Raw genomic sequence first — 25,733 nt, 5'->3', positions numbered from 1 at the left:
ATCAAAACATAGTCAAAATCACAATTTTTTCAAAAAGTTGTATTTCAAAAATGATTTTTATGAAAATCTATCTATTTGAAATAGCTTCAAAATTATGTGATTTTTCAAAATTTTGATATCCAAATTTTTTTTCTTCATAAAATGATCAAATACCTAAAATAACATTTCAAGAATAACTATTCAAACTAAATTTTCATTTGAAGCTTTTATAAAAAGTTTCTTTGTAAAATTGTTTTTACACAAAATTATGTAACACTATCTATTTAAAAAAATTTTATAACAAACAGACACATAATAAGATACTATAACACATAATAAAATTGTGTTGGAGAGATAATATATTTTATATTTGAAAATAAAATGAGTATTTTTGTATTTTTTTATAGTTGTCTCGTGGTTTATTTAAGGACAAAAATTCTAACATTTGTTCCGTCTCTCTTACTACATATTTTTTCCAATTTCTTAATCAATTTTCTAAATCAAACAGCATAAATAAAAGTTGTCCCGTATCCTAATTTTTAGCGTATCAAAATCACTTCATTACGTTGATCACTTTATATGTTTCTTTCTCTTTTTCCATCACAGGATTTTTTATTATTCTCCAACATGCTTTATTATTTTTCATACATTGTTTTTTCATACATTGTATTACAAATGAAGAAGGCATTGAAGATCTCATTTATTTTTTAAATTAATATTAGTAGCATACTCGTGCATCACAACTTTGAGATTGTGGAATCGAAAAACCATAAGAAGAAAGTATTGAAGTAATTTTTTTTTATATTTGAAATTATCTTTATAAAATAGTTTGTACCAACAAAAATATGATTAGAGAATGTTAGTGAGGGTAAAAGCATATTTAATAAGAGTATTATAAAAGTTTCTTAACAATAAAATATTAACTTGATATGTCACGTAAGATTTTTGGTTCCATAGACTTAGCAAAATTGTTGAATTAAACTTTTTTAAAAGCGAGTACCGTAGAATTAAAATATTAATTTCATGAATTGACAGTGTAAAAATGAGAGAGAATATGAAATACGGATGAGACTAACAATGATCCGAGTCAACTCGTGAATAAGTTATAAAGTTCGATTTGATGATTGACTCATTGAACTTGGTCCATGAACAAAATTAATTAAACTTGAGTTAAAAATTAAGTTCGTTAAATAAACGAGCCAAACATAAACTATACATAGTTCGACCAGTTAAATCATACACGTAAATGATCTTTTCAATTCCCTTTAAACCTATAAATAGCTTGATACCTTGCATTTTAATTTTTTTTTTAAAACTTTGTAGTACGTATTTATTCATTATACACATGTGATGAATTATTTTCATTTAACATTTTCTGTTTCTTTTTTTAAAAAATAGTTTGCCAGGTTAAAAATATATTTTTCAAATTTTGATTAAAAAAATTGACTTTAAAATCATTTGTTTATCAATATTATCTCAGAGTTTAGTCTAGGGGATAAAGATTTGGGTCAGTGTAAAGTGTAAAAATTAAGAGTTATGTGATCGTAACAATTCATATTTTAGGTACCGGTTGGCCCGACTTTTTTTCTACTTATTTATAATTTTAAGGAGAAGTCAGGCCAAACATAATATAAATTAAGCACTTATTAAATTAAAGGACTTTTTTTGGAATGAACAAAATTGAATGAAAGGAGCTTTGAGGAAAAGTTGTTGAAAGGAACTTTAGAACTCCTTACTCGGAAGGTCACCTCATCGAATCCCGCTGAAGAAGCATTTGTCTTATTTTTTTAATATTATTTCAATATTTCTATTTTTACTAATTTAGTTTCCCGCACAATCTTTCTATTATTTTCCTCGGTTCCCGCAAAAACTTTATTTGGTTCCCGCAAAATTCTCGTAGACTTTACCCTATTTTTACATTATATATATATGTCTCATACTTCTTTGATTTCCAACCACACAGCAGCCGTCCCTATCAAATTCTTTCTGCAATTGTCAGGTTATCTTCTTGTCTTTCTTTTATATACTAGCTAGTACTTTATATATAATATACCATGTGATGTAATAATATATGTATAGTAGGTTTTTAGTTTTTATACGATACTCTTTCCGGTCATTGTTATAAGTAAAAAAAATTGTTTTTAGGTTTATTAAAAAATCAATATATTTGATTAATATTATAAATCAGATACATCAGTTTTTAAAACACCTTCAAAAATTATTTTTTTGGTTATATAGTGACCGGAGGAAGTATATAGCAAAATTTTCATTGATTCAAGTTTTATATCACCGTCTCCTTTTGTTTCATTGTTCCTTGGACAATTTTTTTTATTATAATTTTTGTCAGACTTGTAGTTCTTCCATACACCCTATTATAAATAAAAAGAAATTGATTACTATATGTATTTTTTAATTAAGTAAATGATATGTATTTTTAATGTTCAAAATGACTAAGCGATGTGTCTAAATGCTTGTTGTGAGTATGTATTTTTTTTAGTTTAATAGTGTCTAAATGCTTGTTGTCTAAATCTCTTATCCTTGCTGGTTGCGCAGGAGAATGTGAAATATGCAAAATTTCGATGTTAAGGATTGGAATTTCGTGATGATTTGGACTTTATATTTGGGGAGACTGTGGCAACAACTCAATGTCAATGGACACCGGCTTTAGGAGTGCCACGTGAATTTGATGGCAAAAATACTATTGATGATGTGTCACCGGAGAATCTTGAATCTGATGATGACGACGTTGTCCTTGTAGAAAATACTCAATCAAAAAAGAAAAGAAAGGTTTCACCGGATATAGGTGATAAAGGGACAAGGGGTAAGACTAAGGTTGGGACTGCGACAACTATGAAAAACACATTCGAGCGATTAGTTCAAGCAGCAGAAAGTCATAATGAAGTTGAGAAGGCTGAAATTGCGGCCAGTTCTCATGTTCATGGACAATACTCAATTCCTGATTGCGTTAAAATATTGAAAAGTGTAAAGGAGGATGGACTTTTGGATGGTCAACAATTTAGTTATGCTTTGGAGATGCTTAAAGATGAAAGTAATAGAATCCTACTGATATCCTTAAAAGATTCTACGAATGCTTTGGTAGACTGGCTTCTATACAAGTATAAGTGAGACAAGTATGAGTGACAAAAACTATCTAGTATTAATTAGGTTAAAGTTCAACTATCAACAAACTTTTCTATTTATATTTACTTTTATGTTTTGGGTTGATATTTTTCTTAATGTCATTTTATCTAGTATTCTCTCTTGTTTGTCTTTGAATGTTAAGTTCATAATTTTGTATTGATATTTATGTTGATGGATTTGAACTATTTAACGACTATGTATTCACATTTATGCCTTTTTTTTTCAAATTGTCTTCCAGATGTCTTCTAATCAAATCAATGAGCATTCGAGAAAAGTTAAAAAAAGAAAATGTGGATTTTATAAGATATGTTTTGCAGCAGCAGCAATTGCTTTTGACTATCATATGAAGTACTTGATGAAACAAGGTAATAGATTTCTTTATTCTCATGGATGGACTTGGGTTCGAGAAACTCTTAACACTCCAGGTGAAAGTTATAACATGTTTAGGATGGAAACTCATGCCATATTGAAACTTGAAAAATTATTGGTGAGTAAAGGATGGTTACATCCATCTAAAGAAATGACATCATTAGAAGCACTTACTATGTTTCTTTGGACTTGTGCGCATAGTGAGACTAATCGAAATGTTCAAAATAAATTTGGAAAATCAGGAGAGACTATAAGTAGAAAGTTTGGGGAAGTCTTGGAAAGTTTATGTTTATTAGCAAAGGAAATCGTAAGGCCTCCAGATGTTAACTTTGCAGAAATTCCATCCAAAATAAAAAACGATCGCAGGTATTGGCCTCATTTTAAAGGATGCATTGGTGCAATAGACGGAACTCATATTCCCGCCATTGTTCCTACTAAAGATCAAATTCGTTATATTGGTAGAAAAGGATATCCAACACAAAATGTCATGTTAGTGTGCAACCTAGACATGTTATTTACTTTTGTTGTTGTTGGTTGGCCTGGTACTGCACATGACACTCATATCCTTTCATCAGTGATTGAAGAAATGAAAAGTGTGTTCCCTCATCCTCCTGAAGGTATGCATAACTTCTTTTTATAATAAATTTTAACACACATATATATCTACAAAATTATTTTTCCATATATAAAATAATAATGAAGTTATCATAATTTTTAGGAAAGTACTATCTGGTTGATGCTGGATATCCAAACATGAAAGGGTATCTATCACCATACAAGGGTGAAAGGTATCACATTCCTGATTTTAGAGTTGGCAGTCAAGCAGAAGGAATGCATGAAGTATTCAATCATGTACATTCTTCGTTGAGAAATGTCATTGAAAGAACAATTGGAGTTTGGAAGAAAAGATGGCATATCTTATGTGATATGAGACCATTTTCACTAATCAAACAACAGAAGATTATAGTTGCAACAACAGCACTCCATAACTTTATTCGAATATGTGGTGTTGAAGATGAAGAATTTAACAAATGTGATGATGCATCTGGATATATTATCGAGCCCGAAGAAGAAAGAAATATAAATGAAGAAATGAGTTTATATAATCCAAGAAGAGTACAAGATAGAGGCTACATGAATAGAGTTAGAAATCAAATAGGCGCTGCATTGATGGAAAGTAGAAATATTTGAGTTTATGATGATTTATGTTATTTTTAAACAAGATAATGCATGTTTTTAATAATGAACTGTTTGCATCGTCAAAAAAAATAAAATAATGAACTATTTGCTAAACTCTTTTGATATTATTATTGGTTGCTATTATTAAATTCTCTTCAAATTAATTCCCCTCATAATGTTCTTAAATCCTTTGTATTCATGGTATATACACAAGTAACGTTTTTGAATATATAGAGTTCCACAGAGGATTTAATTTTTGTATGTTAAACATTTTATTTATTTATTTATCATGCTACCACACTAAATTGAAAATTATAAAAATATTTTACCAAACAACTTTTAACTTAAAAATAGCTTTAATATTTAAAAAAAATAAGAATTGTCAAACAACTTTAACTTTTTTTTTTAAAGCTCTTACTTTTCACCTTGTTTAAGAAGTAGCTTTTAGACCATAAAAAAGCCGGGCCAAACGGAGCCTTATTATGATGTATCTATTTTATGATTAACCTTTGATTTAATAATTAACTGTTAATATTATTTATTTTACATTTTAAAGTGAATCGTTTTTTTTTAGAGGAGGCGGATATCCGAGATAATTAAGGAAGGTAGAGCAACAAATCCCAACTCATGTGTCCTTCTATGAGACTAGTTTCAAAGACGCTAATATACAGTAATTTGAGTTTAAACTTGAAATTTCACACTTTTTTCAAATGTGAGTTTAAGTACTAAACTATTAGACCAAACAAAAATTACTTGAAGTTAGATTAAAATTATAATTTTTCTTCAGAAAATTATCCTAAAGAATTTTTTCCAAAATAATCCACTTTCCTTTTGTTAAAATACCCGTTACATAATACTAATGAATAACTTTTATAAAAAAAAAGAAAAGAAGTAATAATAACAATTAATTGAGAAGTTTAAGGAGTGATGATGCTATAAAATTGGTGCACGTTAAGGACTAGGTGACAAGTGAAACAATGTAAAACAAGATTAACACAAATCAACAGAAACACAACTCATGTGTAGACCAAGTAAAAGTCAATTTAGCACATTTTCTTTAAAGCATTAAAAATATCTTCTAAATTAAAATCAATTAAAAATGAAAACAATAGAGAAATAATTATGAAACACATTATAATTCAAATTTTTGAAATATACTCAAAATTTACAACACATCCTACACATAATCACTTTAGAGTGCCTATTCTTTCGGACAACCAAGAATTTCCTTCATGGTAAAACTGATCAGAGGTTGTTATCTATAATTTTACACATGACTAATTATAGAGTGAAAAAAAAAAGTATTATTTAAACACATGCATCTCCTAAAGAAAATTAAGTTGTGACCAATTAATATCACAAACTAAATATCACCAACTTCATATATATTATCATTTTTAACAATGGCAAAGACAATGTTGGTTGTGTTTCTTAGTGCTCTTTTAATTTGTACATTTTTTACTCAAGATGTTGAGGCTAACAAATTTATCGGTTATGGAGCAATTGGACGTGACATTAGTCCTGGATGCAGCCCAAAACATCCTGAACTTTGCAAATTCCATCCAGCTAATCCATATCGCAGAGGTTGTGAGGCAGAAATGAGGTGTCGCGGAGGTCCATCGGCCGAAAAGGAGGAAGAAGAAGTAGAAGAAGATTCAGATCATTCTCATATTCCAATTCCAGACTTACCAAGAAAAATGCTTCCTTGATACAAGTTGTTGCTAAGATTCATTTTCCTCTAAAATAAAACGTTCACCTATGTGTACGTCTAATGTAATCTTTGCCATTCATCAATAAATCACTTATATATTGATTATTCCATTTTATATATTTGTGTAAAATTTTATATGCGACTAATTATAAGTTTTCAGTCTGATGGTAAAAATATATATAGTTTGCAAAATTATGTGACTTGACATTGTCACACAAAAAATGTGAAATCTCGCATTACTTAGAGAAGTGAAAGGAACTCAATGTTATATATAGAAATATCTTTATTTCAACACACCTAAAAACACTTGAAGTTTATATTTGTCTTTTTTTTTTCTCTTATGATTTTGTTTTAGAATGGGGTGAGACTGAAGTCTATATGTTATAACAATTTTTACATAATGTTTATTTTTCAGTTGTCGATTTTGATAACTATCGAGATTTTCTCCTCCGATTTTGAAATTTCCACATTACATTCTACATTCTTGTATTGAGATTATGTTCTTTTTATTTTCTCTACGCCTATTTTTTTCCAACAACATGCCATTTAAATTTTATCGTATGAGTAATAGAGTAGATTATAACATGTCGAATATTAAGATAATGCAACATAAATATAACATGCCGAATAACATTTTAATTTTTATTTACACTTTTTCTATTAAGATAATGCAAAAAAATTAATAGAGTAAATTTAATGTGTCGAATATTTATAAAAAACTCATATTAGTTATTCATAAAAAATATTATTTATTTATAAAAATTCATATTTAATTCATCGCTAAATAAAAAGAGAGATTTTTCTATAATGTATTAAAGATGACAGCGGAAAAAATTCAAAATTTTTAAGCACAAAAAATATAATAATTGATATTTTATCCATTTTTAAAATAAGTTAAAATGTTGCTAGAGAGACTTCTATAATGTACTAAACATGACATCAAAATTTTTTAAAAAAAGTTTTGAATGATAAACATGAGTTGATTTAAAAGCATGGACCAAAAGTTTAAGTTGTGACGAAAATTATTAGGAGGATTGAAATTTGCTAAAAAAAATATAGGAATAAAGATGAAATTTGAGATATCTATTTCAAAATATTTGACCTACTCACTTTTTAATACAATATTTACAATATAGTACCATCTAATTATTACTACTTTCAGAACTCTCAATTCAACATTTTGTAGTATTTATGACATCAATACTTTATAAATGTACTATCTTTTACTAGTAAAAGGAAGGTTGAGTTGCTCACAAACAATCATATGTGACACTCTATAAGAAAAGTTTACGATCTCTATTAAAACCTTTTCATATTTCATATATAATAGAGTTACTCTAATAATAAATAATAAACAATAATAATATATTAAAAAAAAAACTAACACAATTTATTGTTGTTGAATTGAGACAAAAATGAATTGCAAGCAACGAAAGATGGAACGATGCATCATATTATTGTTTTAATTGCATTGCAATATATTATTAAAATATATATCGTATGCAATTTCCTATTAATGCAATTAGAAAACAAAGATGTGAATCATTATTCATTCAAATTACATATATAGCAACAGAAAATTATGTAATGTCCTAGCTAGTGGGATAAGGATCTTTTTATATGGAATTGTTGTTTGTAGTGATTTCATCTTCTGTGCTAAAGTGATAATGAAGGAAACAGTTTGTGTTTAATTAATAGTTCATCATTAGTCTACGAGTTATCTCAATAAGGGGCATCCTCGTAATATTGCCTTCTCATTTTTGTCAGGGGGAGCTAGTGAGGCTTTTTGCTAATGACCAGAACAAAATAAAATGCGGTAAGTTAATTTTCTGCTTAATCTTAGAAGACTTAACTCTAACTTGGCACCTATCTCTAATATTTGTTCTAAAATCTATTGAGGTCGTGATACCACACACACACACACAATGTTCTTAGATATCATTAAATATTTTAGAGTATCTTCATATCTTGTAACATGAGATGTTAAATATTAAAACTACACGGTAACTACAACCATGTCAATTTTTCTAAAGGCAGTTTTGCATGAACAACTTAGGCACACACACATATATATATATATATAGGGAGCACTCCAAGTGAGAGGAGTGTTTTATTGTGAGAGATGAGAGGAACAAATATAGACCCTTAGATCTAAATAAATGGATGAGATTAAAATACACCCTTTCCTATTCACGTGCACCCCTTCATCTTTCTTTTTTCCATCTTTTGGAAACTGCACCCCTTCATATTTCTCGGTGCTTTTGTTCTACATCTTCAACAATTTCTTTTTACACAGCAACATCAAATCCCTCTTTATCCAATCAAATCGATAAACAAATTGATCATAATAACAATAATTTGATTGTTCTTAATTAAATATAAAAAGGATTGATTTTGGGGTACCTAAATTATTCACGATTGGTTTATTCTTTTGTGGTGTGGTGCATCCATGGCAAACCGATAATTCTCACATGTTTGTTCTTCTAATGTTCACAACTACTTAATAAAATTAGTGATTTTATTTTTATTCTGAAAAGAAAAACAAAAACAAAATTATGACATTCAGTTATAAGAACTTTCATTTGATTTTGAGAAGCATAGCTAGAACAACAACATGCATGAAGTATGAATTCGAGAAGCAATGGCTCAGAAAAAAAAAAAAAAACTACTTAACAGATCCAAGAAAGTGGAGAAAGGGGTGAAGGAGAAAAGTGCGGTACAGGATAAACGGAAGACAAAGAGTGATGCAGTGTATATTAGTTAAGTGAAGCTCATTTAATCAAGACCGTTAGTTTTGATCGGATGGTTTATATTTGTTCCTCTCATCTCTCACAATAAAACACTCCTCTCACTTGAAGTGCTCCCTATATATATATATATATATATATATATATATATATATATATATATATAGAATTTTCATTTTGTGCATTATATTTATTCAATAGAATACTACATTTTTCTGAGTTGATCTTAAGGTTATTGTTGTTTCTTGTGTTTAACAAGTTATGTTCCATTTTCTTTTATGGATTATCTACAGATCAAAGTTCCATGTGGTCTCTCAACACAATTTGTGTTAACATGCTCAAATGGATCTTCTCATCCTCTAAGCACATATAGCGTCCGGCAAGGTTTTAAATTGCGGTTGTGGTCGTGGATGTGGTTCGGTTGCAGGTGTTGCGATTACGGCTAACGCGGACACTGCATGCAATTGCGGCCGTTGCGGCGTGAAATAATTTTTTATCCGCACAAACACAATTTCATCACCCAATTCTTTTATTAAAAGTAAAATATATCCTCAGATCCATAATTTTCATCTTCACATAGCCAAACACAATATGAGTGAAGGGAAGGGAAGAGTTACATAATACATACCTTGGCATAGAGCAGCAGAGAGCACAGTGATGCAAAGAGGAAAGGATCAAAGGAAGCTGAAATTGATGAATATTGATATTAGGTGAAACAACTAATTGAACTCACACAACAACTCATCTAGTTATCTCCTCGACAACTCATTGAGACATAAGAAGATAGAAACTCTAAAATGAAAGGACATAAAGGAAAAAATAAAGGTGAGATTCTCTCAATTTTTACGAAAAGGAATATTGGATAGAACCGTTGCGGTCGTTGCGGTCAAAACTCCGTTGTGTTGCGGTGAAATGCTGTTGCGTTGCGGCATCACGTGTGATTTGAGTTCACACCGCAATTGCGGTCCGATGCGGTTGCAGTGCCTACGCATCCACAATATTGCGGCCGCATCAGGTGATGCGGTCCGCAATTTAAAACCTTGGTGTCCGGTAATTACATTTCCTGTGTTTCACTTTCATGTCGAATTACATGATAGGTCCCTTGTAAATCACTAAAAATATTTGATGCTCGTAATAATATATATGAGTATAAATATAGGTTTAATAGAAATTATCAGAAAATAAACCATTTTAACATATGAGTGCCAATTCTTTCGGACAACCAAGAATCTCCTTCACGGTAAAACTGTTTAGAGGATGTTATCTTCGCAGATAATTTGGACTATATTTAGTTAGTAGCTATAATTTTACAAATGACTAATTATAGAGTGAAAAAACTATTATTTAAACGCATGCATATCCTAAAGAAAATTAAGTTGTGACCAACTAATATCACCAACTTCGTATATATTATTTTTAACAATGGCAAAGACAATGTTGGTTGTGTTTCTTAGTGCTCTTTTGATTTGTACATCTTTTACTCAAGATGTTGAGGCTAAAAAATTTATCGGTTATGGAGCAATTGGACGTGACAGAGGTGTTGGATGCAGCCCAAGAACCCCTGAACTTTGCAAATTACATCCAGCTAATCCATATCGCAGAGGTTGTGAGGCAGAAATGAGGTGTCGCGGAGGTCCATCGGCCGAAAAGGAGGAGGAAGAAGAAGTAGAAGAAGATCCAGATCATTCTCATATTCTAATTCCAGACTTACCAAGAAAAATGCTTCCTTGATACAAGTTGTTGCTAAGATTCATTTTCCTCTAAAATAAAACGTTCACCTATGTGTACGTCTAATGTAATCTTTGCCATTCATCAATAAACCACTTATATATTGATTATTCCATTTTATATTTGTGTAAAATTTTATATGCGACTAATTATAAGTTTTCAGTCTGATGGTAAAAATATATAGTTTGCAAAATTATGCCACTTGACAGTTGTCACACAAAAATGTGAAGTCTCACATTCACATTACTTAGAGCATCTCCAATAAGGATATTTAAGAGAGTTTCATAGACTAATGAAGTAATGATACAGTACTTTAATTTTTTTATTATTGGAGTTCCATGACGTGGCACAGAGGGTATCAAAATTGATGATACCGGTACCTTAAATAAGGTACCGTATCATCAATTTAATGTTATTATTATTTTTAATTTTGGTATATAAATCCCATTTAATAGGCTTTCATATATGTCAAAACATTATCGTTTGTCATTAATGTATGATACTCAAAAAGTGGTATCACCATTGGAGTAAAATATGTATGAGTTGCATAAATATTACATGGCATTGTGGCATTGTATGGACTACTTGTTAATAATGTATGATAACCAAAGTGGTATCACCATTGGAGATGCTCTTAGAGAAGTGAAAGGAACTCAATGTTATATATATAGAAACCTCTTTATTTCAACACACCTAAAAACACTTGAAGTTTATATTTGTTTTTTTTTTTTTTCTCTCTTATGCTTTTGTTTTAGAGTATTTGATATGTAGTTCAAATATTTATTTTGGAGTGCGTGTGTATTGAGGTCATGGGGTGAGACTGAAGTTTATATGTTATAATAATTTTCACATAATGTTTATTTTTCAGTTGTCGATTTTGATAACTGTCAAGATTTTTTCCTCCGATTTTGAAATTTCCACGTTATATTCTTGTATTGAGATTATGTTCTTTTTATTTTCTCTACGCCTATTTTTTCCAACAACATGCCATTTAAATTTTATCATATGAGTAATAGAGTAGATTATAACATGTCGAATATTAAGATAATGCAACATAAATATAACATGCCGAATAACATTTTAATTTTTATTTACATTTTTTCTATTAAGATAATGCAAAAAAATTAATAGAGTAAATTTAATATGTCGAATATTTATAAAAAATTCATATTAGTTATTCATAAAAAAATATTATTTATTCATAAAAATTCATATTTAATTCATCGCTAAATAAAAAGAGAGATTTTTCTATAATCTATTAAAGATGACACCGGAAAAAATTCAAAAATTTTAAGCACAAAAAATATAATAATTGATATTTTCATCCATTTTTAAACATGACATCAGAATTTTTTTAAAATTTGTTTGAATGATAAACATGAGTTGATTTAAAAGCATGGACCAAAAGTTTAAGTTGTGACGAAAATTATTAGGAGGATTGAAATTTGCTAAAAAAATATAGGAATAAAGATGATATTTGAGATATCTATTTTAAAATATTTGGCCTACTCACTTTTTAATACAATTTTTTACAATATAGTATCATCTAATTATTACTACTTTCAGAACTCTCAATTCAACATTTTGTAGTATTTATGACACTAATACTTTATAAATGTACTATGAATATAAATATAAGCCTAGTAGAAATTAAAAAAAAAATAGACAATTTTATTCATATATGAGTAAAATAATATGTCCCATAGGAATCACTAAACAAATAGACATTTTTTTTTTTTAATTATTAAAGAAGGCTTTTTTTTTTAACTCGTTACGGTTTCACCCGATTTAAAAATAAAGTTCTTAGCGTTCACAAATTTTAAGCTAATTAGCGCTAGCTTTTGGATACATATTTAGCTTCAGCTTTAGCGTCCATTTTTGTTAATTCTAATTCTAATTGGTGTCAACATGAACGCTAGTGTTTAGCATTAAAACTTTTACTCTTGGTAATTTTTTGGACGGTAAATTGATGCTAAAATACTCTTAGCGTCCAAAATTTGTCTTTCAGCGTCTGTTTTTCATGGAATTTAAAACAAGTACATAAATCTAAAATGAAAAAATAAAATGATTAAGAGAAAATACATGAACACAACATACTACGTACGTAGTATTTTAAGATAACATTATTAAAAAGTGTGAAATAAAAGATATAATGATAGAATAATGATTTAGTTACACTCTAAACCGCATGTTAAACTATTATTAGGTAATTAATTTTCACTTTGCCAAGAAAACACTTGTGACCAATTAATTAGAATCTCCTTGAATTTCTATGATTAGAGGTTGTTGTCTTTGCACATAATTTGGACTATTTTTAGTTAGTAGCTATAATTTTACAAATGACTAATTATAGAGTGATAAAAAAAGTATTATTTAAACGCATACATCTCCTAAAGAAAATTAAGTTGTCACCAATAAATATTACTAACTTCACCTTAGACTACTTAATAAAAAAAATAAAAATATCACCAACTTCATATATATTATTTTTAGCAAAATGGCAAAGACAATGTTGGTTCTGTTTCTTAGTGCTCTTATGATTTCCTCACTATTTACTCAACATGTTGAGGCCAAAGAGATTGGTTATGGAGCAATGGGACGTGACAGAGGTCCTGGATGCAGCCCAACACATCCTGAAAACTGCAAAGATAAACCAGCTAATCCATATACAAGAGGTTGTGAGAAAGAAAACAAGTGTCGCGGCGGTGCGGCGGCTGAAAATTAAGGAGGAAAACATATAATCTTCTCTAAATCCAAACTTACCAAGAAATGTGCTTCTCTAATACAAGTTGCTAAGATCATGCATGTACCTCTAAAATCAAACGTACACCTATGTAAGATGAACATCTGATGTATATTTTTGCCATTGTTAAATATGATTTTGATCTCCATAAAATGAAGACCTTCTAAATTTATCTCTAACTAATAAGTAATCATGAAAAGAAAAGAAAAAAACATTTTCACTTTAAAAATTCGTTTTCTCGTAAACTTGTAAACAAAACTCTTATAACTCTTATTCCAAATTTCTTTTATATATCTAACATTGTTTAGCCATGACTAATCAACGTGAGTATATTAGACACGTGAGATGAATTTTATCTCGCATACTAACAATATTTTCTCCTCATGCAAGAGGAATTCGTCGGGAACAAAAGATATATTTTCTCACTCCGTACCGCCTGTGATCGAACCACCAACCCATATTAACTCTCCTTTTTTGAATCTGAGTTAAGTACTACTAATGCTAGTTGAGTTTCCTTTTCTTCTGTTTCCACCACCACTGATTCTTTTTGATGTTCCTTCTCACCACCTACTTGTGCTTCTCCATCTTGTAATTGCTCCACAAATTCCCTCATTTTTAAAATTCTCCAAATTTATTATTCAAATGAGGAATTTATACAAAAGCATTTGAATTCCCTAAAACAATTCCATGACCACAAAACATTTTTCTCATCCAAACACACTGTTAAGGTTTGTCAAACTACTCGTAGGGATGACAATGGGTAGGGTATGGGTAGGGTACTATAGTACCCATCCCCATACCCGCGGATTGAAAAAATACCCGTACCCATTCCCATACCCGCGTGGGTAACAATTTTTGCCCCCGTCCCTATACCCTATGGGTACCTAGGTACTCATACCCATACCCGTTACCCACATTTTTACTAAAAATAAATTGATCAATCATAAAATATCATATAATTTTAATAGAATTAAAAAAAATTAAAGATTTTAATATTGACTAATGAAAATTATAAAGAAAATTATTACTAACCTTATGTTAAAGTCCATATTTATGTTAAATATTCACATTATTTTTATATTATGTTATAAATAAACATTTTTATTAAAAATATGTAATAGTTTAGTAGAGTTGTATTGTTTTAAATTGTTTTACATATATTATAATATACTAATATAAATAAAATAAATAAATATATATTATGCGGGTATGGGGCGGGGTGGGTACTAAGGTACCCGTACCCGCACCCATACCCGTTCATTTTTGCGGGTAATTACCCATACCCGTGCCCGTACCCAAAATGCAGGTTTTTACCCTACCCATTGTGAGTAATTTTTGCGGGTACCCTCTCGATATGGGTCAAATTGTCATCTCTAACTACTCGGTCTCAATTTATTCACTTGAGGAAAATGAAAGCTATGTTCCATTGATCCTTATTCCATTGCTACAATTTGCTCAACTCCAGAAAACTCTATCTCAAGCATTTCAAGATGTCCAAGATTTTTCAATAGGAGCAACTTATTTTCCGGTATATAATAGTTAATTTTAATTTTTATCAACGACATTTTATTCTTAGTATAATATTTATTTTTTTAAAAAAATTATTAATGACAACTTGTCGATGTATATTAGTTATTCATAAAAATATGTATTAGTTATTATGAGCGATATTTTGTTTAGTGTATATTAGTTATTCATAAAAATTCATATTTAATTCATCTCTAAAGAAGATGACCACGGAAAAAATTTAAAATTTAAACTAAAAAAATATAAAAATTCATATTTAATTAATCCATTTTTAAAATAAGTTAAAATGTTGTAAAAAACATTTCTATAATGTACTAAACAGGACAACAGAAAAAAAAAATTCAAATGATACATATGAGTTGATTGTTGCTAGAGAGATTTCTATAATATACTAAACATGATAGTGAAAAAATTCAAAATTCTGAAGGATACAAATAACTTGATTTAAAAGCATGGACCAAAAGTTGTGACGAAAATTATTTGGAAGATTAAAATTTGCTAAAAAAAATTATAGGGATTAAAGACGAAATTTGAGATATCTATTTCAAAATATTTGACCAACTCAATTTTTAATACAATTTTTACAATAGCACTATCTAATTATTACTACTACTTTCAACCGATCGTTGGTTGGTCAAGTGCTGATTGTCGCTGAACTTGATAGGGAGAACCACAGTTTGACCCCCCGCATTTGTGATCGAGAGGGGGCTGAAACCACTTGATGCTAGAACTGACGCTCGAACCAAATTAGGCGGTCAAGTGGGCCGAATACTGGTGGTGAAAAAAATTAATTTTTTTTTTTTATTAATTTCAGAACTTTCAATTCAAGATTTCGCACTTAGTATTCATGACACCAGTATTTTACAAATGTACTATGAATATAAATATAAGCCTAGTAGAAATTAACAAAAAATAGACAATTTTATTCATACATGAGTAAAATGATAGGTCCCTTGTAAATCACTAAAAATATTTGATGCTCGTAATAATATATATGAGTATAAATACAGGTTTAACAAAAATTATCAGAAAATAAACCATTTTATTAACATATGAGTGCCAATTCTTTCGGACAACCAAGAATCTCATTCACGGTAAAACTGTTTAGAGGATGTTATCTTTGCAGATAATTTGGACTATATTTAGTTAGTAGCTATAATTTTACAAATGACTAATTATAGAGTGAAAAAACTATTATTTAAACGCATGCATATCCTAAAGAAAATTAAGTTGTGACCAACTAATATCACCAACTTCGTATATATTATTTTTAGCAATGGCAAAGACAATGTTGGTTGTGTTTCTTAGTGCTCTTTTGATTTGTACATTTTTTAAGCAAGATGTTGAGGCAAAACATATCGGTTATGGAGCAATTGGACGTGACATTAATCCTGGATGCAGCCCAAAACATCCTGAACTTTGCAAATTACATCCAGCTAATCCATATCACAGAGGTTGTGAGGCAGCATTGAGGTGTCGCGGAGGTCCATCGGCCGAAAAGGAGGAAGAAGAAGAAAAAGAATTTGTTCGTTTTCCAATTCCAGTTCCAAACTTACCAAGAAAATTGCATGCCTGATACAAGTTGTTGCCAAAATCATGTTCCTCTAAAATAAACGTTCACCTATGTGTACGTCTAATGTAATCTTTGCCATTCATAAATAAATCACTTATATATTGATTCATTTAATGTAATCATGTTCCTCTAAAAAACATTTTCATTTAAAAAATTCGTTTAATGTAATCATTTTCACTGTAAACAGAACTCTTATAACTCTCATTCCAGATTTCTTTTATATATCTAAAATTGCTTAGCCATGACTAATCAATGTCGGTATATTACACACACGAGATGGATTTTATCTCGTATACCAACAATAATATTTTCTCCTCATGCAAGAGGAATTCATCGGGAACAAAAGACATATTCTCTCACTCCGTACCGCTGCCTTGTGATCGAACCACCAACTCATATTAACTCTCCTTTTTTGAATCTGAGTTAAGTACCACTAATGCTAGTTGAGTTTCCTTTTCTTCTGTTTCCGCCGCCACCACTGATTCTTTTTGTTGTTCCTTCTCACCACCTACTTGTGCTTCTCCATCTTGTAATTGCTGCACAACATGTTGCTTTAAGTATCTGAATAATACCAGCAACATAAAAGCTGCAAGCAAAATCATATCATAAGAATCAACCATTACAAACTTTCTAAATCCATATAAATATCACAAAGGTTCTAAATTCATATATGCAAAATTAGTTGTCCATAAATAAATAACTAGGATTTTACGATTCATAGTAGCAGTAACCACCCCTCGGTTGCAACATAATGATGATGAAACTCGGGAAATTGCAGAATATATTTCAACACAAATATGTAACATCAAAACAAATATATAACACATTGTCTTATATTGAGGAAATCAAGAACGTCGTAGCGCAAAAAATAAGAAGTTGAACAGAAATTTGTGCTAGGAGCGCCTTGTGCTAAGAGAGTATCAGGTGTTAGTTAAATAAATGAGATCATAATGTGTGGCAGAAGAGAAAAACATGGTTATCTTTGCTTGCACTAAATAACAACTAACTAGGACATTTTTGCAGAATGCTGTGAAATAGTATAAATTATATCCGAGTTTATTATGTTATAATTGCTTATGCATATATTACCTGTAAAGATTCGAGTTTTGATTGAAGATAGATTCCAGAATGTCAAGAGTATGAATGCCATCACTTTCTTCTTGTGAGTGCAAGCACACCATGTATCCAACAGCAATAATTTCAAACCTTCAGCTGCATATGCATAAAACACAAGCTTTCAACTATTGAGCACAAAATGTGGATAGACAGATACCTACAAAAGTTCCAATAAGTCGGCGTACTCATGAAGTCATACATACCTCTCTTGTCTATCTGACTAGTGTAGCAAGAATAAAGTTTTGGGACAGTGAAGCTGACAAAAAAACCTGTTTGTATGTATATGTATTAGCATTTTAACTATGAAAAGAACTGAACTACAATGGAAATCGGCTTTTCAAAGAAAAGGTTATATAGATGATAGAGTTCATGATGTCCTTACCAATGGCACATAGCCTTCTGATTGTAATTAAGTGGCCAAACTCAGCTCCTAGTAGAAGGAAAGGAATTACCTGCAACCAGAAAATGATTTAAGCAATTTGTTAGCAATTATTATATGGATCTGATTAGATAAAATAAATTTCAGAATCAGAACTTTGTGGATTACTTTAAGGGTCATTGAGGGTTCTCCTGAAAACAGAACTCTAGTCTTTGAAATTGCAAAATTTAAAGCGGGGAGAATCAATCTTGCAAGACGCAAAACATCATCTTCTTTAAGCTTGACATAACACTTCTCTTCAACAGTTTCACTGAAATACAAACAGAAAATCATACACTAACACTCAATAAAAGAGATAGTTTAGAGAATAATTACATTACAGCACCATCTATTGAAACAAAATAGTACCTTTGAGAAATTGAATTTGACAAAAACGAAACACCCAAAATGAGAATCGCCAATTGTGACACGGCCGATACAATGCTGAAATATCAAGTATGAACACCTCAGATCAAAATGATTAAAGAAAAAACAGTTAACATTCAATTCCGTCCCTAAACTATCAAGCTTCCTCCTATTTAGTCTCTGAACAATAGGAATCTATAAATATACTCTCTAAACTAGTCCCTCCCTGTCACTATTATAAACAAAGTTCACTTTTTAAGATCAATGAATAACGGGTATAACTATGGCCCGTTTGGATATGACTTATTTTTAAGCTTATGAAAATAGCTTATGCAAATAAATAAACTTTATGTTAATTCATAAGATTTTAGTAACAAAAATTGTATTTTTATAAGTTGTTTTCTCATAAACTACATTGAAAAGCTTGTAATAATATATAAAAACTTATTTATTTGCATAAGCTCAAACATAAGTCAATCCAATTGGGCCCCTAGTCTATAGGAGGGAGAATTCTAAATGTATTAAGTCAGCCCTAAAATTATCGGTCTCTTCTATTTTAAACGACCAAATAAGAGAGAAAATGATAATTTAACGATGAAATTGAAGGTTAACTAAAAAATAAATTAAAAGGTTATAAGAAAAATTGCAATACCTAAAATTGAAACCTTGAGAAAAGCATGAAGATAAGAGACAAAGAGAACCAATCCCAAACCAAAATGTTGATTTGGAAACATCTTTCCACATAACCAAATCACTCACCAGCTGCCCAATTCGGTCGAAATCAACTCCATTCTCTTCTTCAATTCCTACACACACAAAAAATAAATAAATTAGGGTTTCATTGAAACAAAATCAAAATCAAAGATAGTTAATTTCAAATTCGAATAAGCATAGCCTCATGGGAAATATTATGCATACTTGGAGATGAGATTGAAGGTTGAACCAAATTAGGTTTTTCCTTCTTAGGTCGACCTTTTCTCTTTCTAGGTTTTCCAATTTCTTCAATCAATCCAGTTACAGCAACAGCATCTTTATTATTCTCTTCTCGAATCTCAGCTTCGGATGATCTTGGTTTCCTTGGTTTTCTAGCATTGTTGATTTGAGTGGTTCTGGTTCTGCCACGGCGTTTTACTGCGGATGGTTCCGGAGACTCGTCGGTAGCCATTTCAAGACGGTCGGATAGGCGTGTTCTTGATTTCTTCAGAGGAGAAGGTGATGGGGATGGTGATGGGGATTCGATGGGGGTGAGAGGAAGAGGGTTTTGGATTGGTTTAACGGTGGTGATGATGGGAAGCGGTGAAGATGATGAATCCATTAGTGGTGGAAGAAGTGAAGAGTGTTTTTGAGATGAGAAACGAAGGAGGAGCTTTTTCAGAGAGTGGTGATTGTTCCTTCAATTTGAATTGATTTTTGGGTTTATTAGCCGTTGGAGAAATCAATGATGTACTGGTTTTGTTTATTTTTCCTTTTTAATTAATTAATTTTTTAATTAGTTTATAACTGTTTTTGTTAATATTAAAATTAAATATACCAAACAATGAATTGGTCCAATCAATTTCTAGTTCATGTGTATCGAGATTAATCATTACTAACAATGGTGAAAATTTCGTGTCAATGTCATGGTAACAAAAATAAAATAAATAAAGTACTTCTTCATTTCATTCAATTGAAATTCAAATATTAATTTCCTATATTATTGTGAGTTTAATCTCTTCCGTTCACGCTTGTTGTAACGAGATCAAATCTAGCATGGTAATTTTTTCCAATAAAAAGTTGGGAGCTCTCTTTGAATTTGCACGAGAGTGTGTAACTACAATTTTATTTTATTAATTTTTTTTTTCTCAAATAGCCTAGTAGCAAGCATAACACACCATAAGTACGAATAAATGTAGATTCAAATTGGAACTCCAGCATAACAAATGTTCTATTAACTATCTTGAAATAGATGGTAATTTTTTTTTAAAAAAAAACCTCTATTTAAGGCGAATTCTGCGGTGAACCACATTCATAAATAGTCTACGATAAACTAGTATTTAAAAACCCTTAGAAAATCTAACCACATTCAACGACGTTTCATTTTTAAGACTACGATGATAGCATGATTTATGCAAAGTATTACTTTTATAAATTTAAGCATGAGTGATTAATTATACATTGGTTAAGAATGAGCTAAAATGAGTGATAAACAAAAGAGGTGATCTGTATATTCAATATCGTAAGGATTTGATTAGGTCTTAGAGATAGTGTCATGATCGTTTAATGGTTTTGAGCTCTTACAATTGGGACCAGAATCATCTGCGGTAGAAAATGTAACAGTTGCACACTATAATGGATCTAACCCATTGATTTGGGGATCAAACAGTTTACATTATACCTTTATTTTAAACAATCTCTACCATTCATTTAAGATCGGACGACTTATATTCAGTACAACAGACACTCAACGTAATATCCAAATCCCTTACAATTGGGCAGGGCATTTGACTTGTTGGTTGGTCCAGGGTGCAAATATCATCGGTCATATTTATGAGAGTTGTATCATACTTGTACTTGATGGAAAGAACTCAAAGTGTGAGTTATTAGTCTCACATTCGGATTAAAAATGAGTCAAATAGACACCTTATTACTTTGAAGGTTTAGATAGAGACGCCGAGGGGCGTACCTACCAAATCATAAGACCTATTAACTAATTGCATGCCGAAGGCTGAATGCTTTTAACCTGCTAAGGCCCTCTTCAAGATCAGAAGGGTCAACAGCAAGACTAATCCGAAGCCAATTCTTTAGTCCAACAGTAACGCCTGTACAAATATTATATATACACATCAATAATCATGACTTTTTGTTTATGAAATCAACAATTCCGAGATTCTGATGAAGATGACTAGAAAACTTTTTCTTACATACCCGGAAGAAGAATTACAGATTCCTCTTTGGCCAATTTGACACAGAAATCCACATCATCAATAATGCCTTTAACTTGAGAAAAATTAATCTCTACCTGCTCATTCAATTTACTCTTAACAGTTTTAGAGGTCTCAACAATGACATCACAACTGCAATTGCGGCCTCATTTGTATGCATGAGACCACAATATAAAGGTTTACAACGTAACTGCAACGGCAATTTAAAATCATTGTCACTTACCATAGCAGCCATGGCTCCTTCTGGTTTGTGAGGGCATGTCAAGCAAGGAATCTCCTTACATACATCATCAAATATGTCTGCAGCTTCCCTCATCATATTAAGATTTTTTAAATGGAATTCAGCTTTTGTTTTCTCAAGAATTTGAGGTACTGCTGCCTGCAAATTTCTAATGAATTAGTTTCTGTAATTATACATGTATTAAGAAACAAACTTTATAACACTATTTTTTTGTTACTCTTTGTATTTTGCTTATGCTAGAAAATTGGTTACCTGCATAAAGGTTAGAGGGTCAGAAGTGATCTCCAAATAGCTGATGATATTTCTCACTATCTGGTAAAGAACAAAAACAATTCTGAAAGTTAACGAGCCAAAATCGCAAATTTGTGAAAGTTAGGGGGCTAAAAGTGCATTTTAGCCAATAAATCACTAACCCCAGTTTTTTGGAAAATTTTGTTGGGGTCACATGTGGCTATCCAACCAGTTCTCCAACCAGGAACTAACCATCTTTTTGACAAGGAACCAATTGTAATAACCGGAACTATCGATGAAAACACTCCCATGGGAACAAATGGATTGTTTCCAAACGCCACGTGAGCATAAACTTCGTCAGAAATTACACAAATTCCAAGTTTCTTTGCGGTCTCAGCAACCTACAACAGTCCTGAACAATGTTCACATTTTGATTCCAACTCTAAGGAGATTGTAGATTATATACTAAATTACTATATTGAGTAGATGAACATTTTGTTCCTTTAAATTGTGCAAGCATCGAGCAATTTAATCTTTCGAATTTATGAAAACTCTAAAATTCGAATATATTACTATGTCTATACATGTATACCTTTTCTAAATGTTGATATGTGAACACATTCCCACATGGATTGCTAGGATTTATGAGGACCATGGCAACAGTGTTATCATCTGTCATAGCTTCAAGGGAATCAAGGTCAACTTCCCAACCTTTCTGAGGAAGAAGATCGAAGTAGCGAACTTCAAGTTGACAACAAGCGGCACGAGAATCATATTGTGGGTAGCCTGGTCTTGGAAGGAGAATGTTGGCCCCAGGACGTGCAAGAACAGGTAAGATTATATCTATAGCTTGTGTTCCGCCAACAGTGAGAAAAACATCTTCTGGTGATAACTGGTATGGAAGATCAGAAGAAAGATAATTTGCAATAGCCCTGTGTTTTTGGAAGTTTAGAATGTTACCAAATCAATACAAACCTGTTAAAAAGATTAGTATTGCAAGGAATGTAGTATAGTATACTCTCCAATTTAGCTTAAAAACTGGATGTCCTTCACTACATGGTGGTCTTAATTAGTTCGGATATGATCATTTGCATCCACTACGTTGCTGCCACTATGGAGTTGCAATGCGGTTTTTTTCCATGATTACTGATGACACCCAGTCATATGATGTTTTTAGGGCCATTTTTGTGTCGTTTTTAATTACTTTTAAGTCAATTCGAGTCATTTAGACATGGCTTTAGGTGATTTTGCAAGAAGTTGAAGAATTAAATGCATAATTCAGAAAAACAGGTATTTCAAGCCAATTATATGAAGAATTTCAAAGAAAATTGAAAGATTCCTAACACTGCTGCCCGAGCCTAGCGCAGGGTGTACTGCGCCTTGCGCGGAATGAAGCAAAAAGCGAGATTTCAAGTCTGTTGCCTGCGCCTAGTGCAAGATATGTTGCACCTCGTGCAGCTTCGCAACACCAGATCAGCACAATTTGCATCAATTACCAATCACACTACAATTGTGGCCCAACGCAATTGCAAACACTGCCACAACCATAGTATTGCAGGTGCATCATGTGATGCGGTCTGCAATTTAAATCCTTGAGGCGGGTACTTGGCTGCACGGATGATAACTTTTCATGGTTTTCGTCGGCATCTAGAGATTGGACTAACTAGTACTACTCTCGTTACTAAATCTACATTTCTACTTTATACATGTTAGAAGTCCCACATTGGTTAGAGATATGGCATAGATAACTTTTACAAGGGTAGTGCAATCCTCCATTGCCATATCTCTAGCCAGTGTAGGACTTCTAACAATACATGCTCAAACAATCTAAGATGAAATTCAACTATATCTTTTCTACTGTGATACTATCCCAATTTTCTCTCTAAAATTTTACTTCTTTGTCCTAGTATGTATAAGCTATTTCTATGACAAAAAGTACAACAAAGTATTTCCATCATGACGAATTTATGGAAATATCATAAACCTGCTTAAGCTCTCGCAAACAATCTCACAAGTGTTTATATCAGTAAATAAGCTGAAACAGTCATTATTTCACTAACCTTTTTGCATCAGGTAAGCCAACAGTGGGAGGGTAACAATTGAAGTTAAAAGATTGAGCTGCAGCAGCAACAGCTTCATGAGCTACTGGAGTAGTTCTAAAAAGTGGATTATCTGTGGGATCTACACGACAGAGACGAATCAAGGTTTTGTTGTTATCATTATTGTTGATAGAGTCCATAAGCATGTTATAGACCCCTCTAACAGAAACAGATGTAGTATTCAACCCTTTGTTCCCTTGAAACTTCCACTTCTCACCATTTTCTTTCTCCATTTGAGATTGGTCAACAAGTGATGAAGAAGGAGTTAAGTGATTGAGTAGAGAAGAAAAATGGCAATTGGCTAGTGTGAATGAATAAAGACAAACTCCACTTGTGTTTTATCACTTTACGTAAATGTTTGGTATCTTGTTAGAATCACGGCGGTCTACTGTAATTTTGCATAAACTATAAAGTGTGACACATCTTATAAACACGTAATTTTACGTCGCTTCTACAAAATTACAATTAGTTTTTATGATTATGAGTGCTCTTGTCACTTTTTGTTTTCTTCCTCTTTGAAAACAAGGAATGTGTATACTTTTAAAACATGCTTTTTAAAAATTAAAATAATAAAGTTATAGTCTTGTAAGTACAACTCTCAAGGATATATATGCATGTGTCGATTGACTCAGTTCCAATATGAGATTTTTCATTTTTCTACTTTAAAGTGCATGAATCTAATCTTAGACTATTTGATAAAAAATAATAATACAGTTATATTTTTAAAATAAATACATTTCCTTTTCTCTCATTTTACAAGCAGTAATATTGATAAACTTTATGACTAAAAAATTAGTGACCATAGAATAGAAGTCTAGAATGTAAAAATAGTACCATCAATCATATCAATAATTGCAAAGAAAATAATCATAATAGTCCTTTGATATGTGTCAATGTCACCAATAAGAGGTGTATTAGAAGAGTTGATAATGTGATTTTCTTTCGAAAAAAGAATTCAATTGATTGATGAAATTGTCTATTTAGAAGGTAGTTTAGTTTGGTAAAAAAAAATACTAGATGTTCTATTGTCGATTTAATGATTAGTCTCACAGCGGGTTCAAAACCTTGAGCCCTTGAGGCACTTATTCGGGGTCAAAGATTAGAAGAAGAAGAAAAAAGAGAAAAAGGAAAGATCCATGTAAATTGTCAAGGTTATTTGTTTCAAGGTTAATAAATTTATTCATGAAAATAATTTTTTCGGAATATTTTTTGACGGAATTTTTCCGAAATATAAGGATGAAACTTTAAAGTGGAGGAAAACCCAAACTCGAATTCAAACTCAATCAATTAGATTTTTTTTTTGGTCAAAATTGAGATGAAACAGACGTGAGACGTATACCCGCATCTATAAGTTATATTGTCATTCTTGATTAGCATGACCCAATATTTTTAAGCAAAATTATAAATGAAGGCATATTCTCATTCACACAAAGTATATGCTCATTCACTATACATTGAGTTTTTATATCAAATAAAATATTATTAAAAAGTATTTTACTTCCATTTTTTTGTCAATTAATCCAATGATTAGAATTTCAATTTTTATGATAAATAAGTGAATGTTTTTTCATATGTTAGAATATAAAAAAAAGTGAATGTAAGAAGGTTCGAATTGTTTGATTGTTCAAACAAAGTTTGAATTTT

At 30.9% G+C, this 25,733-nt stretch overlaps 4 protein-coding genes and 1 pseudogene across 4 annotated transcripts; 3 read left to right on the top strand and 2 right to left on the bottom strand.

Annotated features, from left to right (window-relative positions):
* Positions 1-2,436: 2,436 nt before the first annotated feature.
* On the top strand, positions 2,437-3,313 carry LOC123896600 (annotated as a pseudogene).
* Positions 3,314-3,358: 45 nt separating this feature from the next.
* LOC123896599 (putative nuclease HARBI1) lies at positions 3,359-4,680 on the top strand. Its single transcript, XM_045946970.1, has 2 exons — positions 3,359-4,106; positions 4,208-4,680. Exons 1-2 carry the CDS (start codon positions 3,359-3,361, stop codon positions 4,678-4,680), a joined length of 1,221 nt encoding a protein of 406 aa, XP_045802926.1.
* A 5,868-nt stretch (positions 4,681-10,548) lies between these two features.
* On the top strand, positions 10,549-10,857 carry LOC123896598 (protein RALF-like 20). The gene has a single exon (XM_045946969.1). The coding sequence runs from the start codon at positions 10,549-10,551 to the stop codon at positions 10,855-10,857; it is 309 nt and encodes a 102-aa protein (XP_045802925.1).
* A 6,003-nt stretch (positions 10,858-16,860) lies between these two features.
* Positions 16,861-19,998, bottom strand: LOC123894724 (reticulon-like protein B17). The gene is made up of 8 exons (XM_045944780.1): positions 19,516-19,998; positions 19,250-19,403; positions 18,601-18,675; positions 18,361-18,502; positions 18,196-18,265; positions 18,017-18,082; positions 17,787-17,909; positions 16,861-17,283 (listed from the first exon to the last, which is right to left on the bottom strand). Exons 1-8 carry the CDS (start codon positions 19,910-19,912, stop codon positions 17,096-17,098), a joined length of 1,215 nt encoding a protein of 404 aa, XP_045800736.1. The 5' UTR covers positions 19,913-19,998; the 3' UTR covers positions 16,861-17,095.
* Positions 19,999-20,926: 928 nt separating this feature from the next.
* LOC123894723 (probable aminotransferase TAT2) lies at positions 20,927-24,601 on the bottom strand. The gene is made up of 7 exons (XM_045944779.1): positions 24,051-24,601; positions 22,583-22,922; positions 22,173-22,391; positions 22,012-22,071; positions 21,742-21,897; positions 21,502-21,595; positions 20,927-21,395 (listed from the first exon to the last, which is right to left on the bottom strand). The coding sequence occupies exons 1-7, from the start codon at positions 24,320-24,322 to the stop codon at positions 21,280-21,282; spliced, it is 1,257 nt and encodes a 418-aa protein (XP_045800735.1). The 5' UTR covers positions 24,323-24,601; the 3' UTR covers positions 20,927-21,279.
* Between the last annotated feature and the right edge of the window lie 1,132 nt (positions 24,602-25,733).

The sequence above is a fragment of the Trifolium pratense genome, linkage group LG7 (assembly GCF_020283565.1).
Source record: "Trifolium pratense cultivar HEN17-A07 linkage group LG7, ARS_RC_1.1, whole genome shotgun sequence".
In the NCBI taxonomy this organism is placed as follows: Eukaryota; Viridiplantae; Streptophyta; class Magnoliopsida; order Fabales; family Fabaceae; genus Trifolium; species Trifolium pratense.
The sequence above is the reverse complement of the archived record's forward strand: the minus strand, read 5'-3'. Positions and strand labels throughout refer to the sequence as shown.

Coding starts and splice junctions, on each gene's coding strand:
- LOC123896598 (XM_045946969.1), top strand. CDS start 10,549: ATGGCAAAGACAATGTTGGTTGTGTTTCTTAGTGCTCTTTTGATTTGT.
- LOC123896599 (XM_045946970.1), top strand. CDS start 3,359: ATGTCTTCTAATCAAATCAATGAGCATTCGAGAAAAGTTAAAAAAAGA. Junction 4,107..4,207: donor GTTCCCTCATCCTCCTGAAG/GTATGCATAACT, acceptor CATAATTTTTAG/GAAAGTACTATCTGGTTGAT.
- LOC123894723 (XM_045944779.1), bottom strand. CDS start 24,322: ATGGAGAAAGAAAATGGTGAGAAGTGGAAGTTTCAAGGGAACAAAGGG. Junction 22,392..22,582: donor CATATCAACATTTAGAAAAG/GTATACATGTAT, acceptor GGACTGTTGTAG/GTTGCTGAGACCGCAAAGAA. Junction 21,396..21,501: donor ATCTGTAATTCTTCTTCCGG/GTATGTAAGAAA, acceptor ATATTTGTACAG/GCGTTACTGTTGGACTAAAG.
- LOC123894724 (XM_045944780.1), bottom strand. CDS start 19,912: ATGGATTCATCATCTTCACCGCTTCCCATCATCACCACCGTTAAACCA. Junction 18,503..18,600: donor TCAAATTCAATTTCTCAAAG/GTACTATTTTGT, acceptor TTTGTATTTCAG/TGAAACTGTTGAAGAGAAGT. Junction 17,284..17,786: donor CAAAACTCGAATCTTTACAG/GTAATATATGCA, acceptor TTTTGCTTGCAG/CTTTTATGTTGCTGGTATTA.